Source organism: Pseudophryne corroboree, chromosome 5 (genome assembly GCF_028390025.1).
Source record: "Pseudophryne corroboree isolate aPseCor3 chromosome 5, aPseCor3.hap2, whole genome shotgun sequence".
NCBI classification, from domain to species: Eukaryota; Metazoa; Chordata; class Amphibia; order Anura; family Myobatrachidae; genus Pseudophryne; species Pseudophryne corroboree.
Genome location: NC_086448.1, coordinates 193,432,132 through 193,446,129, shown reverse-complemented (window position 1 = coordinate 193,446,129; position 13,998 = coordinate 193,432,132). Strand labels below are relative to the sequence as shown.

General features: G+C 50.3%; 1 protein-coding gene across 3 annotated transcripts in view; it reads left to right on the top strand.

Annotated features, from left to right (window-relative positions):
- The window catches only part of TAX1BP1 (Tax1 binding protein 1), a 384,787-nt gene that overhangs the window by 325,807 nt on the left and 44,982 nt on the right, over positions 1-13,998 (top strand). For all 3 annotated transcript variants that reach the window (XM_063921979.1, XM_063921980.1, XM_063921981.1), the window contains one exon: positions 13,926-13,998. This exon is cut by the window's right edge and continues 23 nt beyond it. In XM_063921979.1, the coding sequence (XP_063778049.1) occupies positions 13,926-13,998 (73 nt within the window). The remainder of the gene's footprint in view (positions 1-13,925) is intronic.

The window sequence follows — 13,998 nt, the reverse complement described above, 5'->3', positions numbered from 1 at the left end:
GGGCACTTTAAGAATTTGATAGCGTGGGCTGGCTCCTCCTTCTATGCCCATCCTACCAGACTCCGTTTAGAAAATGTGCCCGGAGGAGCCGTTCGCGCTAAAGGAAACTCCTGAAGAGTTTTCTGCATTTATTTTATATGTCTGTTATTTTCAGGCAGGGCTGGTTGGCACCAGCCTGCCTGTATCGTGGGACTTAGGAAGGGAAGGTGGGGTGGTGGTGGGGGAGGGGGGGGGGGGGGAGGCCCAACCTATTGAAGGGCTAATGGTCCCGTTCCCCGCTGACAGGACACTGAGCTCCTGAGGGAACTATTTGCAAGCCCCACCATGGCGAGCGTACATTCCCGCAGCCGGACGGTTTGGAAAGGCCGATTCTGAACCTTAAGTTGTTGAACCCATACTTACGAGTGTTCAAATTCAAGATGGAGTCTCTGAGAGCAGTAATCTCAGGTCTGGAGGAGGGGGAATTCCTAGTGTCTGTGGATATCAAGGATGCATACCTTCACATTCCGAGCTGGCCGCCTCATCAGGCTTACCTACAGTTTGCACTACAGGACTGTCACTACTAGTTCCAGGCCCTGCCATTTGGTCTCTCCACGGCACCGAGGGCGTTCATCAAGGTGAAGGCAGAGATGATGTTTCTACTCCGCAAACAGGGAGTGAACATAATTCCGTACCTGGACGATCTCCTGATTAAAGCACCTTCCAGGGAAAGGTTGCTGGACAGCACTGGTCTCTCAACCAAACACCTCCAGGATCATGGGTTGTTTCTGAACCTTCCAAAATCTCACCTGGAGCCAACACGGAGGCTTCCATTCCTGAAGCCTCCGTGTTGGCTCCAGGTGAGATTTTGGAGCCAACACGGAGGCTTCCATTCCTGGGAATGATACTGGACACAGAGTCGCAGACAGTGTTCCTTCCGTTGGAAAAGGCATTAGTAATCCAGTCGATGGTTCGGGATGTCCTGAAGCCAACCCGGATATCGGTGCATCTATGCATTCGCCTTCTGTGGAAAATGGAGGCCACTTACGAGGCACTTCAATACGGAAGGTTTCACGCAAGACCCTTCCAGTTCGATCTGTTGGACAAATGGTCCGGATTGCATCTTCACATGCACCAGAGGATCCGTCTGTCGCCAAAAGCCACAATCTCCCTTCTGTGGTGGCTACAGACTTCTCACCTCGTCGAGGGTCACAGGTTCGGAATTCAGAACTGGATTCTGTTAACCACAGACGCAAGCCTCAGAGGTTGGGGAGCAGTCACCCAGGGGGTGCAGTTTCAAGGAAAATGGTCCAGTCAGGAAATCATCCCTCCAATCAACATTCTAGAACTCAGGGCCATATACAACGCCCTTCTGCAGGCCTCATTTCTTCTTTAAGATCGGGCCATTCAGGTCCAGTCAATGTGACGGCGGTGACATACATAAACCAACAGGGCGGAGCGAAAAGCAGAGCAGGAATCTCAGAGGTGTCAAAATTTCTCCTCTGGGCAGAAAAAAAACGCTGTGGCATTGAGAGTGGTTTTTATTCTGGGAGTAGACAACTGGGAAGCAGACTTCCTCAGCAGACACGACCTGCACCCGGGGGAGTGGGGCCTTCACCCGGAAGTGTTCAGGTGCTTGACACGTCGATGGGGATATCCACAGATCGACGTGATAGCCTCTCGTCTCAACAAGAAGCTCAGGCCGTATTGTTCCAGGTTGAGAGACCCACAGGCAGTGGCGGTAGACGCCCTGATGACTCCATGGGTCTATCAGATGATGTATGTGTTTCCTCCACTCCCTCTGATTCCCAAGAATTCTAAAGTGAATAAAAAGGGAAAAGGTTCAAGCAATACTCATTGCTCCGGACTGTTCAAGAAGGGCCTGGTATGCAGACGTTCTGGAGATGCTCCTCGAAGATCTGTGGCCTCTACCTCTTCGCGAGGATCTTCTGCAACAGGGCCCGTTAGTCTATCAGGACTTACCGGGGCTACGTTTGACGGCATGGAAGTTGAACGGCTGATTCTAGCCCGGAATGGGATCCCTAGCAAGGTTATCCCGACTATGATCCAAGCCAGGAAGGGGGTAACGTCTAAGCATTGCCATCGTCTTTGGAAGAAATACGTCTCTTGGTGTGAGAGCAGAAATAAGTCTGCGGTGGAATTTCATCTGGGACGTTTCCTGCTTTTTCTGCAGGCAGGTGTGGTTGTGGGCCTACATCTGGGCTCCATAAAAGTCCAGATTTCGGCCTTGTCCATTTTCTTTCAAAGACGATAGGCTTCTCTCCCTGATGTTTAAACTTTCTTGAAAGGTGTTCTGCACATCCAACCTCTTTGTGCCTCCCACGGCACCTTGGGATCTCAATGTGGTGCTGCAGTTCCTCCAATCAGACTGGTCTGAACCGTTATAGGAGGTGGACGTAAAATATATTATGTGGAAGACCGTCACACTGTTGGCCTTGGCTTCAGCAAGACGTGTGTCGGAGCTGGGGGCTTTGTCTCACAAAAGTCCCTATTTAATTTTCCATGAGGGCAGAGCTGAACTAAGAACTCGTCAGCAATTTCTTCCTAAAAGTGGTGTCTGCGTTTTACATCAACCAACCTATTGTGGTTCCTGTTGTCACCGACACCTCTATTACTTCAAAGTCTTTGGATGTTGTGAGGGCTTTGAAGGTGTATGTAAAGCGAACATCTCGTCACAGAAAATCGGACTCGCTGTGTGTTCTTTATGATCCCAATAAAATTGGGTGTCCTGCTTCAAAGCAGAAAATTGCATGCTGGATCAGGCTTACTATCCAACATGCTTATTCCATGGCAGGTTTGCCGTGTCAAAAATCTGTACAGGCCCACTCTACTAGGTCGGTGGGTTCTTCGGCAGCTGCCCGGGGTGTCTCGGCTTTACAGCTCTGCCAAGCAGCTACTTGGTCAGGTTCGAACATGTTTGCGAAGTTCTAGAAGTTCGATACTTTGACCAAACTGAAGCACCTCAGAGGCCAATCAGTTCTGCAGGAACCTCAGCACCCGGTTTGGGAGCTTTGGTACATCACCATGGTACTAAATGGAACCCCAGTATCCTCTAGGATGTAAGGCAAAATAGGATTTTAATTACCTACCGGTAAATCCTTTTCTCGTAGTCCGTAGATACTGGGCGCCCGCCCGGTGCTTCGTTTTTCCTGCACTGTTACTTAGTTAAGTAATGTTGGTTCAGCAGTTGCTGTTCCTGTTTCCAGTTTGGTTAGCTTGGCTTTCCTCTTGTTGTGTGTGCTGCTTCGGAATCTCACCACTATACTTACTTATCCTTCTCTCAAAGTCAGGGCCGGCGCTTCCACTAGGCAGCTTTAGGCAGCTGCCTATGGGCGGCGGTACCTGAGGGCGGCCTGCTACGGCTGCCTAGAAGAAAAAAATATCTGAAATAGTTTTCTATTGGCGGCAGGAGCAGTGTATGTGACCACACAGCTCTTTAGGGAGTCAGGCACAAGTGACTCCCAGCCTACAAATCAGCACCAGGGAGAGAGGGTGCAGCGCTGACAGCCTCAGTCACAGGCACCAAAGGAGGGCAGAGCATCTGTACCCGCCCGTCGATGTCAGCTCCTGGAGAGGCGCAAGTTTGCAGTGTACTCGCCGCCGGCCGGAGGAAAAGAAACCCAGCCGAGGTGAGGGAAGATACCGTCGCTGACGCCCGCCCGCCGCAGCCAAGAATCCTGTGTCACCCCCCCTTAAAGTCCCCAGGTCATGTGACACCCCCTTCCCCCCCTCCAATGCCCAGGTCCTTGGTCAACCCCCCTCAAGTCCCCAGGTCATGTTTCCCTCCTCACCCTCTCCACCCCCCTCATGTCCCCATGTCCCGTGACACCCCCTTCCCCCAACTCAGGTGCCCAGCTCCTGTGTCTCCCCCCCCCCCCCCCACCTCAAGTCCCCAGGTCCTGTGTCCCCCCTCCCCCTCTCCACCCCCTCATGTCCCATGACACACACCCTCCCCCCTCAAGTACCCAGGTCATGTGTCCCCCCTTCCCCCCTCCACCCCCTCATATCCCCATGTCCTGTGACACCCCCTCCCCCCTCATGTCCCCAGGTCCTGTGTCCCAACTCCCCCTCTCCACCCCCCTCATGTGCCATGGCCCTGTGTCAATACCCTAAATCCTGTGTCCCTCATGCCCCCAGGTCATGTCCCCAGGTCTTGTGTCCCTATCCTCCAGGTCTTGTGCCCACACACCCCATTATCCGTGTCAACCTCTCCCCCTCATATGCACAGGTCCTGTGTCTCTCCTCGCCTTCCCCCCTCATGTGCCAAGGTCCTGTGCCACACCCACTCATGTCCAGTGTCCCTCCTCCCAACTCCCCATCGCCCTCATGCAGGGCCGTAACTAGGTGTGTGCTAGTGGTGTGTTGCACACAGCGCATCTGCACTGTGGGCGCATCCGCTGGCACAAACACAGGGCCGGCTGCATCAGTAGCGGATTCACCGCTAAGCAATTTAAGCATGTGCTGTCCGCTGACAGGGCTGTTTGTTGCTGTCTGCGGTGTGGCTAGGTGACAGCATCCTCTCCCCTGCATCCTCCCATGTATACCCGCCACGTCCCTGCCGCCGCATCCCTCTCCCCTCCCCAGCGTCAAGAGTCAGACCCTGGCCCCAATACCCGGAAGCAGCGCGGACTGCTGCTTACCAGGCTGGAGATGCGCGGCACACAATTAAGCACCCCGCGGTGCTGATCATATGCACTTAACCCCTGGACGGTACTGCAGCTCAGCGCTGTCTTACAGCTCGGGACCTACTCAGGAGGTCGCCAGGCTGCAGAAGAGGAGCCTAGTAAGTATGAGGCTGCCATGTCTCTCTCTCAACATTTCTCCCCCCTCGTTTTCTCTCTTACATGCCTCTTCCCTCCCCATGTCTTTTTCCCTCCCCTTCCCTCACCTCTTCCCCCCATGCCTCTCCTCCCTCCCCCGTGTAAAAAGGGGGACGCAGTCTGCCGTAATGTGTAAAAAGGGGGCGCTGTCTGATGTAATGTGTAAAAAAAGGGACGCTGTCTGCCGTAATGTGTAAAAAGGGGGCGCTGTCTGCCGTAATGTGTAAAAAAGGGACGCTGTCTGCCGTAATGTGTAGAAAAGGGGACGCTGTCTGCCGTAATGTGTAAAAAGGGGACTCAGTCTGCCGTAATGTGTAAAAAGGGGACTCAGTCTGCCGAAATGTGTAAAAAGGGGACTCAGTCTGCCGTTATGTGTAAAAAGGGGACGCAGTCTCCCGTTATGTGTAAAAAGGGGGGCGTTGTCTGCCGTAATGTGTAAAAAGGGGGGCGTTGTCTGCCGTAATGTGTAAAAAGGGGATGCTGTCTGCCGTAATGTGTAAAAAGGGGACGTTGTCTGCCGCTATGTGTAAAAAGGGGACGTTGTCTGCCGTAATGTGTAAAAAGGGGACGCAGTCTGCCGTTATGTGTAAAAAGGGGACGTTGTCTGCCGTAATGTGTAAAAAGCGGGACATTGTCTGCCGTAATGTGTAAAAAGGGGGATGCTGTCTGCCGTAATGTGTAAAAAGGGGACGCTGTCTGCCGTAATGTGTAAAAAGGGGATGCGCTCTGCCATAATGTGTAAAAGGGGGTCTACCTGGTGTAGTGGCGCTACTGTGCATCGTAATTTGAATGATGGCGACTACTGTAATATGAATTGGTATTATTGTGTGGCCACACCCCTTCCCCATAAAGCCACGACCCTATATTTTTTGCGCGCGCCTATGGCGCGCACTGCACCTTTTTTCCATAGACGGGGGAGGCTGATGCCCTACCTTGCACACAGCGCTAAAATGTCTAGTTACGGCACTACCCTCATGTCCGCATGTCCCGTGTCATACGCCTCATGTACCCAGGTCCTGTGTCCCTCCTCCCTCTCCCACCACCCAACTGATGCCCCAAGGTCTTGTGTCCCTCTCCCCCTTCATGTGCCCAGATCCTGTGTCACAGCTTCACCAGCTTATCCATCCCTGCGACTCCTTGTGGAAGCATGGGCAACCAACAGGAGACCCACTAACAACAGAGAGTCCCTGAGCAGAACCATATGGACTCAGGCTAGTGTGATTGTGACTGTACTGGTCACTCTGAGTGCGTCCTCCCCTGTGGCTGGAGCCTGGTCTGGTAGGGGTACTGCCGACTCTAGAAACGATTAATATTAACAGGGGACTATGGACTGTATGTATGCCATTGTTTCCCATGCAGGACACCAGTAGTGACTGCAGGTACCAGACACACGCACACAGCATTCCAGGATGACAGCACTACACAGCATCGGCACTGTCGGCAGTGCCTGGCTGAAAAATAAGTATGGGGGAAGGGGAAGGGGGCAGGAGGCTGAAGTTTTGCCTAGGGTGCTAAGAAACCTTGCACCGGCCCTGCTCAAAGTATGTCCGTCTCCTCGGGCACAGTTTCCTAGACTGAGTCTGGTAGGAGGGGCAAAGAGGGAGGAGCCAGCCCACACTATCAAATTCTTAAAGTGCTAGTGGACCTGTCTATACTCCATGGTACTAAATGGAACCCCAGTATCCTCTACGGACTACGAGAAAAGGATTTACCGGTAGGTGATTAAAATCCTTTTTCTCTGACGTCCTAGTGGATGCTGGGAACTCCGTAAGGACCATGGGGAATAGCGGCTCCGCAGGAGACTGGGCACAAAAGTAAAGCTTTAGGACTACCTGGTGTGCACTGGCTCCTCCCCCTATGACCCTCCTCCAAGCCTCAGTTAGATTTTTGTGCCCGGCCGAGAAGGGTGCACACTAGGGGCTCTCCTGAGCTTCTTAGTGAAAGTTTAGTTTTAGGTTTTTTATTTTCAGTGAGACCTGCTGGCAACAAGCTCACTGCATCGAGGGACTAAGGGGAGAAGAAGCGAACTCACCTGCGTGCAGAGTGGATTGGGCTTCTTAGGCTACTGGACACCATTAGCTCCAGAGGGACCGAACACAGGCCCAGCCTCGGAGTCCGGTCCCAGAGCCGCGCCGCCGGCCCCCTTACAGAGCCAGAAGCAAGAAGAGGTCCGGAAAATCGGCGGCAGAAGACATCCTGTCTTCACCAAGGTAGCGCACAGCACTGCAGCTGTGCGCCATTGCTCCTCAGCACACTTCACACTTCGGTCACTGAGGGTGCAGGGCGCTAGGGGGGGGGCGCCCTGAGCAGCAATAAAAACACCTTGGCTGGCGAAAATACATCACATATAGCCCCCAGGGCTATATGGATGAATTTTAACCCCTGCCAGATTCCACAGAAAAACGGGAGAAAAGGCCGCCGAGAAGGGGGCGGAGCCTATATCCTCAGCACACTGGCGCCATTTTCTCTCACAGCTCCGTTGGAGGGAAGCTCCCTGGCTCTCCCCTGCAGTTACTACACTACAGAAAGGGGTTAAAAAAGAGAGGGGGGCACTAATTAGGCGCAGTATAACAATACAGCAGCTATAAGGGGAAAAACACTTATATAAGGTTATCCCTGTATATATATAGCGCTCTGGTGTGTGCTGGCATACTCTCCCTCTGTCTCCCCAAAGGGCTAGTGGGGTCCTGTCCTCTATCAGAGCATTCCCTGTGTGTGTGCTGTGTGTCGGTACGTTGTGTCGACATGTATGAGGAGGAAAATGATGTGGAGGCGGAGAAATTGCCTGTAACAGAGATGTCACCCCCTAGGGAGTCGACACCTGAGTGGATGAGCTTATGGAAGGAATATGTGACAGTGTCAGCTCTTTACAAAAGATTGATGACATGAGACAGCCGGCGACTCAGCCTGTGCCTGTCCAGGGGTCTCAAAAGCCATCAGGGGCTCTAAAACGTCCGTTACCGCAGATGGCAGATACAGACGCCGACACGGATACGGACTCCAGTGTCGACGATTAAGAGACGAATGTGACTTCCAGTAGGGCCACACGTTACATGATTGAGGCTATGGAAAATGTTTTTACACATTTCTGATAATACCAGTACCACTAAAAAGGGTATTATGTTGGGTGAGAAAAAACTGCCTGTAGTTTTTCCTGCATCTGAGGAATTAAATGAAGTGTGTGATGATGCGTGGGTTTCCCCCGATAAAAACTGTTAATTCCTAAAAAGTTATTAGCATCATACCCCTTCCCGCCAGAGGATAGGGCACGTTGGGAAACACCCCCTAGGGTGAATAAAGCGCTCACACGCTTGTCTAAACAGGTGGCACTACCGTCCCCGGCTACGGCCGCCCTTAAGGAACCTGCTGACAGAAAGCAGTAAAATGTATATACACTCACACGGGTGTGATACTGCGACCAGCAATCGCCTCAGCCTGGATGTGCAGTGCTGGGGTGGCTTGGTCGGATTCCCTGACTGACAATATTGATACCCTAGATAGGGACAGTATATTACTGACTATAGAGCATTTAAAAGATGCATTTCTATATATGCGTGATGCACAGAGGGATATTTGCCGACTGGCATCAAGAGTAAGTGCGCTGTCCATTTCTGCCAGAAGAGGGTTATGGACAAGACAGTGGTCAGGTGATGCTGATTCCAAAAGGCATATGGAAGTATCGCCTTATAAAAGGGAGGAGTTATTTGGGGTAGGTCTAACAGACCTGGTGGCCACGGCAACGGCTGGGAAATCCACATTTTTACCCCAGGTAGCCCCTCAACATAAGAAGACGCCGTATTATCAGGCGCAGTCCTTTGGGCCCCATAAGGGCAAGCGGGCAAAAGGCTCCTCATTTCTGCCCCGTGGCAGAGGGAGAGGAAAAAGGCTGCAGCAAACAGCCAGTTCCCAGGAACAGAAGCCCTCTCCCGTTTTCTGCCAAGTCCTCAGCATGACGCTGGGGCTTTACAAGCGGACTCAGGCACGGTGGTGGCCCGTCTCAAAAATTTCAGCGTGCAGTGGGCTCACTCACAGGTGGACCCCTGGATCCTTCAGGTGGTATCTCAAGGGTACAAATTGGAATTCGAGACGTCTCCCCTTCGCCGTTTCCTAAAGTCTGCTTTACCGACGTCTCCCTCCGACAGGGAGGCGGTATGGGAAGCCATTCACAAGCTGTATTCCCAGCAGGTGATAATCAAGGTACCCCTCCTACAACAGGGAAAGGGGTATTATTCCACGCTGTTTGTGGTACCGAAGCCGGACGGCTCGGTGAGACCTAATTTAAATCTGAAATCCTTGAACACTTACATACAAAGGTTAAAATTCAAGATGGAGTCACTCAGAGCGGTGATTGCAAACCTGGAAGAAGGGGATTATATGGTGTCTCTGGACATCAAGGATGCTTATCTCCATGTCCCAATTTACCCTTCTCACCAAGGGTACCTCAGGTTTGTGGTACAGAACTGTCACTATCAGTTTCAGACGCTGCCGTTTGGTTTGTCCACGGCACCCCGGGTCTTTACCAAAGTAATGGCCGAAATGATGATGCTCCTTCGAAGGAAGGGAGTTTTAATTATCCCTTACTTGGACGATCTTCGGATAAGGGCAAGATCCAGGGAACAGTTGGTAGTCGGGGTAGCACTATCTCAAGTAGTGTTGCGGCAGCACGGTTGGATTCTTAATATTCCAAAATCGCAGCTGATCCCGACGACACGTCTTCTATTCCTAAGGATGATCCTGGACACAGTCAAGAAAAAGGTGTTTCTCCAGGAGGAGAAAGCCAGGGAGTTATCCGAACTAGTCAGAAACCTCCTAAAACCAGGCCAAGTGTCAGTGCATCAGTGCACAAGGGTCCTGGGAAATAATGGTGGCTTCCTACGAAGCAATTCCATTCGGCAGATTCCACACAAGAACTTTCCAGTGGGACCTGCTGGAAAAATGGTCCGGATCGCATCTTCAGATGCATCAGCGGATAACCCTGTCACCAAAGACAAGGGTGTCTCTTCTGTAGTGGTTGCAGAGTGCTCATCTTCTAGAGGGCGCAGATTCGGCATTCAGGACTGGGTCCTGGTGACCACGGATGCCAGCCTGCGAGGCTGGGGAGCAGTCACACAGGGAAGAAATTTCCAGGGCTTGTGGTCAAGCCTGGAGACATCACTTCACATAAATATCTTGGAGCTAAGGGCCATTTACAATGCCCTAAGCCAAGCAAGACCTCTGCTTTAAGGTCAGCCGGTGCTGATCCAGTCGAACAACATCACGGCAGTCGCCCACGTAGACAGACAGGGCGGCACAAGAAGCAGGAGGGCAATGGCAGAAGCTGCAAGGATTTTTCGCTGGGCGGAAAATCATGTGATAGCATTGTCAGCAGTGTTCATTCCGGGAGTGAACAACTGGGACTTCCTCAGCAGAAGTCTTCCACATGATTGTAAACCGTTGGGAAAAACCAAAGGTGGACATGATGGCGTCCCGCCTAAACAAAAAATTGGACAGGTATTGCGCCAGGTCAAGGGACCCTCAGGCAATAGCTGTGGACGCTCTGGTAACACCGTGGGTGTACCAGTCAGTGTATGTGTTCCCTCCTCTTCCTCTCTTACCAAAAGTACTGAGAATTATAAGATGGAGGGGAGTAAGAACTATACTCGTGGCTCCGGATTGGCCAAGAAGGACTTGGTACCCGGAACTTCAAGAGATGCTCACGGAGGACCCGTGGCCTCTACCTCTAAGAAGGGACCTGCTCCATCAAGGACCCTGTCTATTCCAAGACTTACCGCGGCTGCGTTTGACGGCAGGGCGGTTGAACGCCGGATCCTGAAGGAAAAAGGCATTCCGGATGAAGTCATCCCTACCCTGATCAAAGCCAGGAAGGATGTAACCGCAAAGCATTATCACCGCATTTGGCGAAAATATGTTGCGTGGTGCGAGGCCAGTAAGGCCCCGATGGAGGAATTTCAACTAGGTCCATTCCTGCATTTCCTGCAAACAGGAGTGTCTATGGGCCTAAGATTGGGGTCCATTAAGGTTCAAATTTCGGCCCTGTCAATTTTCTTCCAGAAAGAACTAGCTTCAGTTCCTGAAGTTCAGACGTTTGTAAAAGGGGTACTGCATATACAGCCTCCTTTTTGTGCCTCCAGTGGCACCTTGGGATCTCAATGTAGTTTTGGGGTTCCTAAAGTCACAATGGTTTGAACCACTTGAATCTGTGGAGTTAAAATATCTCACATGGAAAGTGGTCATGCTGTTGGCCCTGGCCTCGGCCAGGCGCGTGTCAGAATGGGCGGCTTTATCCTGTAAAAGCCCTTATCTGATCTTCCATTCAGACAGGGCGGAATTGAGGACTCGTCCTCATTTTCTCCCTAAGGTGGTTTCAGCGTTTCATCTGAACCAACCTATTGTGGTACCTGCGGCTACTAGTGACTTGGAGGACTCCAAGTTGTTGGACATAGTCAGGGCCCTGAAAATATATGTTTCCAGGACGGCTGGAGTCAGAAAAATCTGACTCGCTGTTTATCCTGTATGCACCCAACAAGTTGGGTGCTCCTGCTTCTAAGCAGACTATTGCTCGTTGGATTTGTAATACAATTCAGCTTGCACATTCTGTGGCAGGCCTGCCACAGCCAAAATCTGTAAAAGCCCATTCCACAAGGAAGGTGGGCTCATCTTGGGCGGCTGCCTAAGGGGTCTCGGCTTTACAACTTTGCCGAGCAGCTACTTGGTCAGGGGCAAACACGTTTGCAAAATTCTACAAATTTGATACCCTGGCTGAGGAGGACCTGGAGTTCTCTCATTCGGTGCTGCAGAGTCATCCGCACTCTCCCGCCCGTTTGGGAGCTTTGGTATAATCCCCATGGTCCTTACGGAGTTCCCAGCATCTACTAGGACGTCAGAGAAAATAAGAATTTACTTACCGATAATTCTATTTCTCGTAGTCCGTAGTGGATGCTGGGCGCCCATCCCAAGTGCGGATTGTCTGCAATACTTGTACATAGTTATTGTTAACTAAATCGGGTTATTGTTGTTGTGAGCCATCTATCCAGAGGCTCCTCTGTTATCATGCTGTTAACTGGGTTCAGATCACAGGTTGTACGGTGTGATTGGTGTGGCTGGTATGAGTCTTACCCGGGATTCATAAATCCTTCCTTATTGTGTACGCTCGTCCGGGCACAGTATCCTAATTGAGGCTTGGAGGAGGGTCATAGGGGGAGGAGCCAGTGCACACCAGGTAGTCCTAAAGCTTTACTTTTGTGCCCAGTCTCCTGCGGAGCCGCTATTCCCCATGGTCCTTACGGAGTTCCCAGCATCCACTACGGACTACGAGAAATAGAATTATCGGTAAGTAAATTCTTATTTTTTTTTCTTTTCTTTTTTTTTTCTTATTTCTTTAGTTAAATATAACATTTTCGTTCGATGCCAAAATATACTTATATGTATCCTGGAAGTATATATCTAAGTCACATGGGTAGATGATGGAGTTATTATCTGGGAAACCAATATACTGCAAGACATTAATAATGGGTTATATCTTATAGGGGGTTAAAGTATTTTCCATTTATGTCATGTTTGCATCTTGCAGGGTTTAAATCATCGTCTTGGTGAGAGACTAAAACGGTCTCTGGTTAAAAGCAGCGTATATATTATTCAGCAGTCCTGGCGACACGAGCAAAGCTCAACTGGTTTAAATCCGATCTTTCTGTATTTCAATGAGGAAGGCTCACAAGATATAGTGTAATTTCCAAGTGCTAAGTAGGAGGCTTTTCTCTGGGTGTATGACCCAGACAAGGCAGCCATGCGCCCTAAATCTGCCTGCATGCGAAATGATACTCTGATGCGTTTTAACCCCTGACTTCAAGGTTTTGTTTAATTGTAGGAGGCATAAAGTCATCCTTAGAACATAAAAACATCAGACAGATGACCTTACACATTCAATGAAATTAAGCCTGTCCTGTTATGGTTATACTGTATGATTTATTTTACTTTTGTAATTGAAATTTGACCTCTCTAATTTTGAGTGTTTGTGATACTGTATTAGCGCTGTCAGTGATATAAGACAGAGCACATATAGCACAGAACACACGGACGCTATGAACACCCATAACCCACACGGATAGTATGAACAGTCATGTCTAAACCAGAAGAAGAGTGCAATGGCGAGGCTGGTAGAGTGGAAACAGTGGAGGACAGAGGTGTAGTTGGAACATGTGCAGGAAATAAAGATGTGTCCTCATACATCATTGCTGCAGTTGCCCCAAACAGCTCCTTTCCACGCGCCAGGTCCTGTTAGACTCTGCTAGGCGTCATTTTTGCCAAAAATGCGTTTTAGTCCCAACACAATGAGACTAGGACGCACCAGATTATACTGTATAATCTATACAGACAATACTGATTATTTTGATATTTAACACCTGTATATCTGTGTGCAACTGAGTCTCTGAATCTGTATATGAAGTGCTACGATACAGCAGCTATGGCTTTTTTCCATGGCAAGTTCCATTGGTGAGTTTAGATGTGTGCAATAGGTAGGTAGGGGAGGCACTGCATCACATGCCATAGACTTTTTACTCCAGAATTTTGACTATAAGAATGAATAGAATAATGCAAAGAAGCTATTTCTAACATATACTTTGTATTTTTCATATACTTTATACAGTCAAAACTCAGACAGGAAAGGTTCTGCCTCATCCCACAGCACGTCACTGGTAATCACCTAGCACAGACGAGAGCTGATGCTAGCTTAGTGGAAACACGGCAAAGAGGAAGTGCAGCATTGATGAAGGCAGACTAATATAAGGGGATGCGGTTACATTGCCGGCAGTCGGAATCCATAGAGTGGGAATAGAACCTGTGGCGAGCCACTGAGCATGCAAGGTGCTTCGGTGCGCTCGCCATCCTGCTGGCATTCTGGCGGCCGGGATCCCAGCATCTGTATGCCGACCGCCAGGATCCCGGCCGCCGGCATACCATACCCAACGCAAAATAAGATGGGGTTGGTGTAGTAGGGACAAAAGAATCCACTTTAGCTACAGTTGTGTTTACCTGTAAGTGATCAGATATAAATCCAAATGCTTCCTTATGAAATATCTGGTAAACTGGTCAAATCTGTCTCTATAGATCCAGTCTGCTGATAAAGATCGGGAAATATCCGAGATGTCCTGCCATCTAGAAGTTCTGCTGAGTGAGAAGA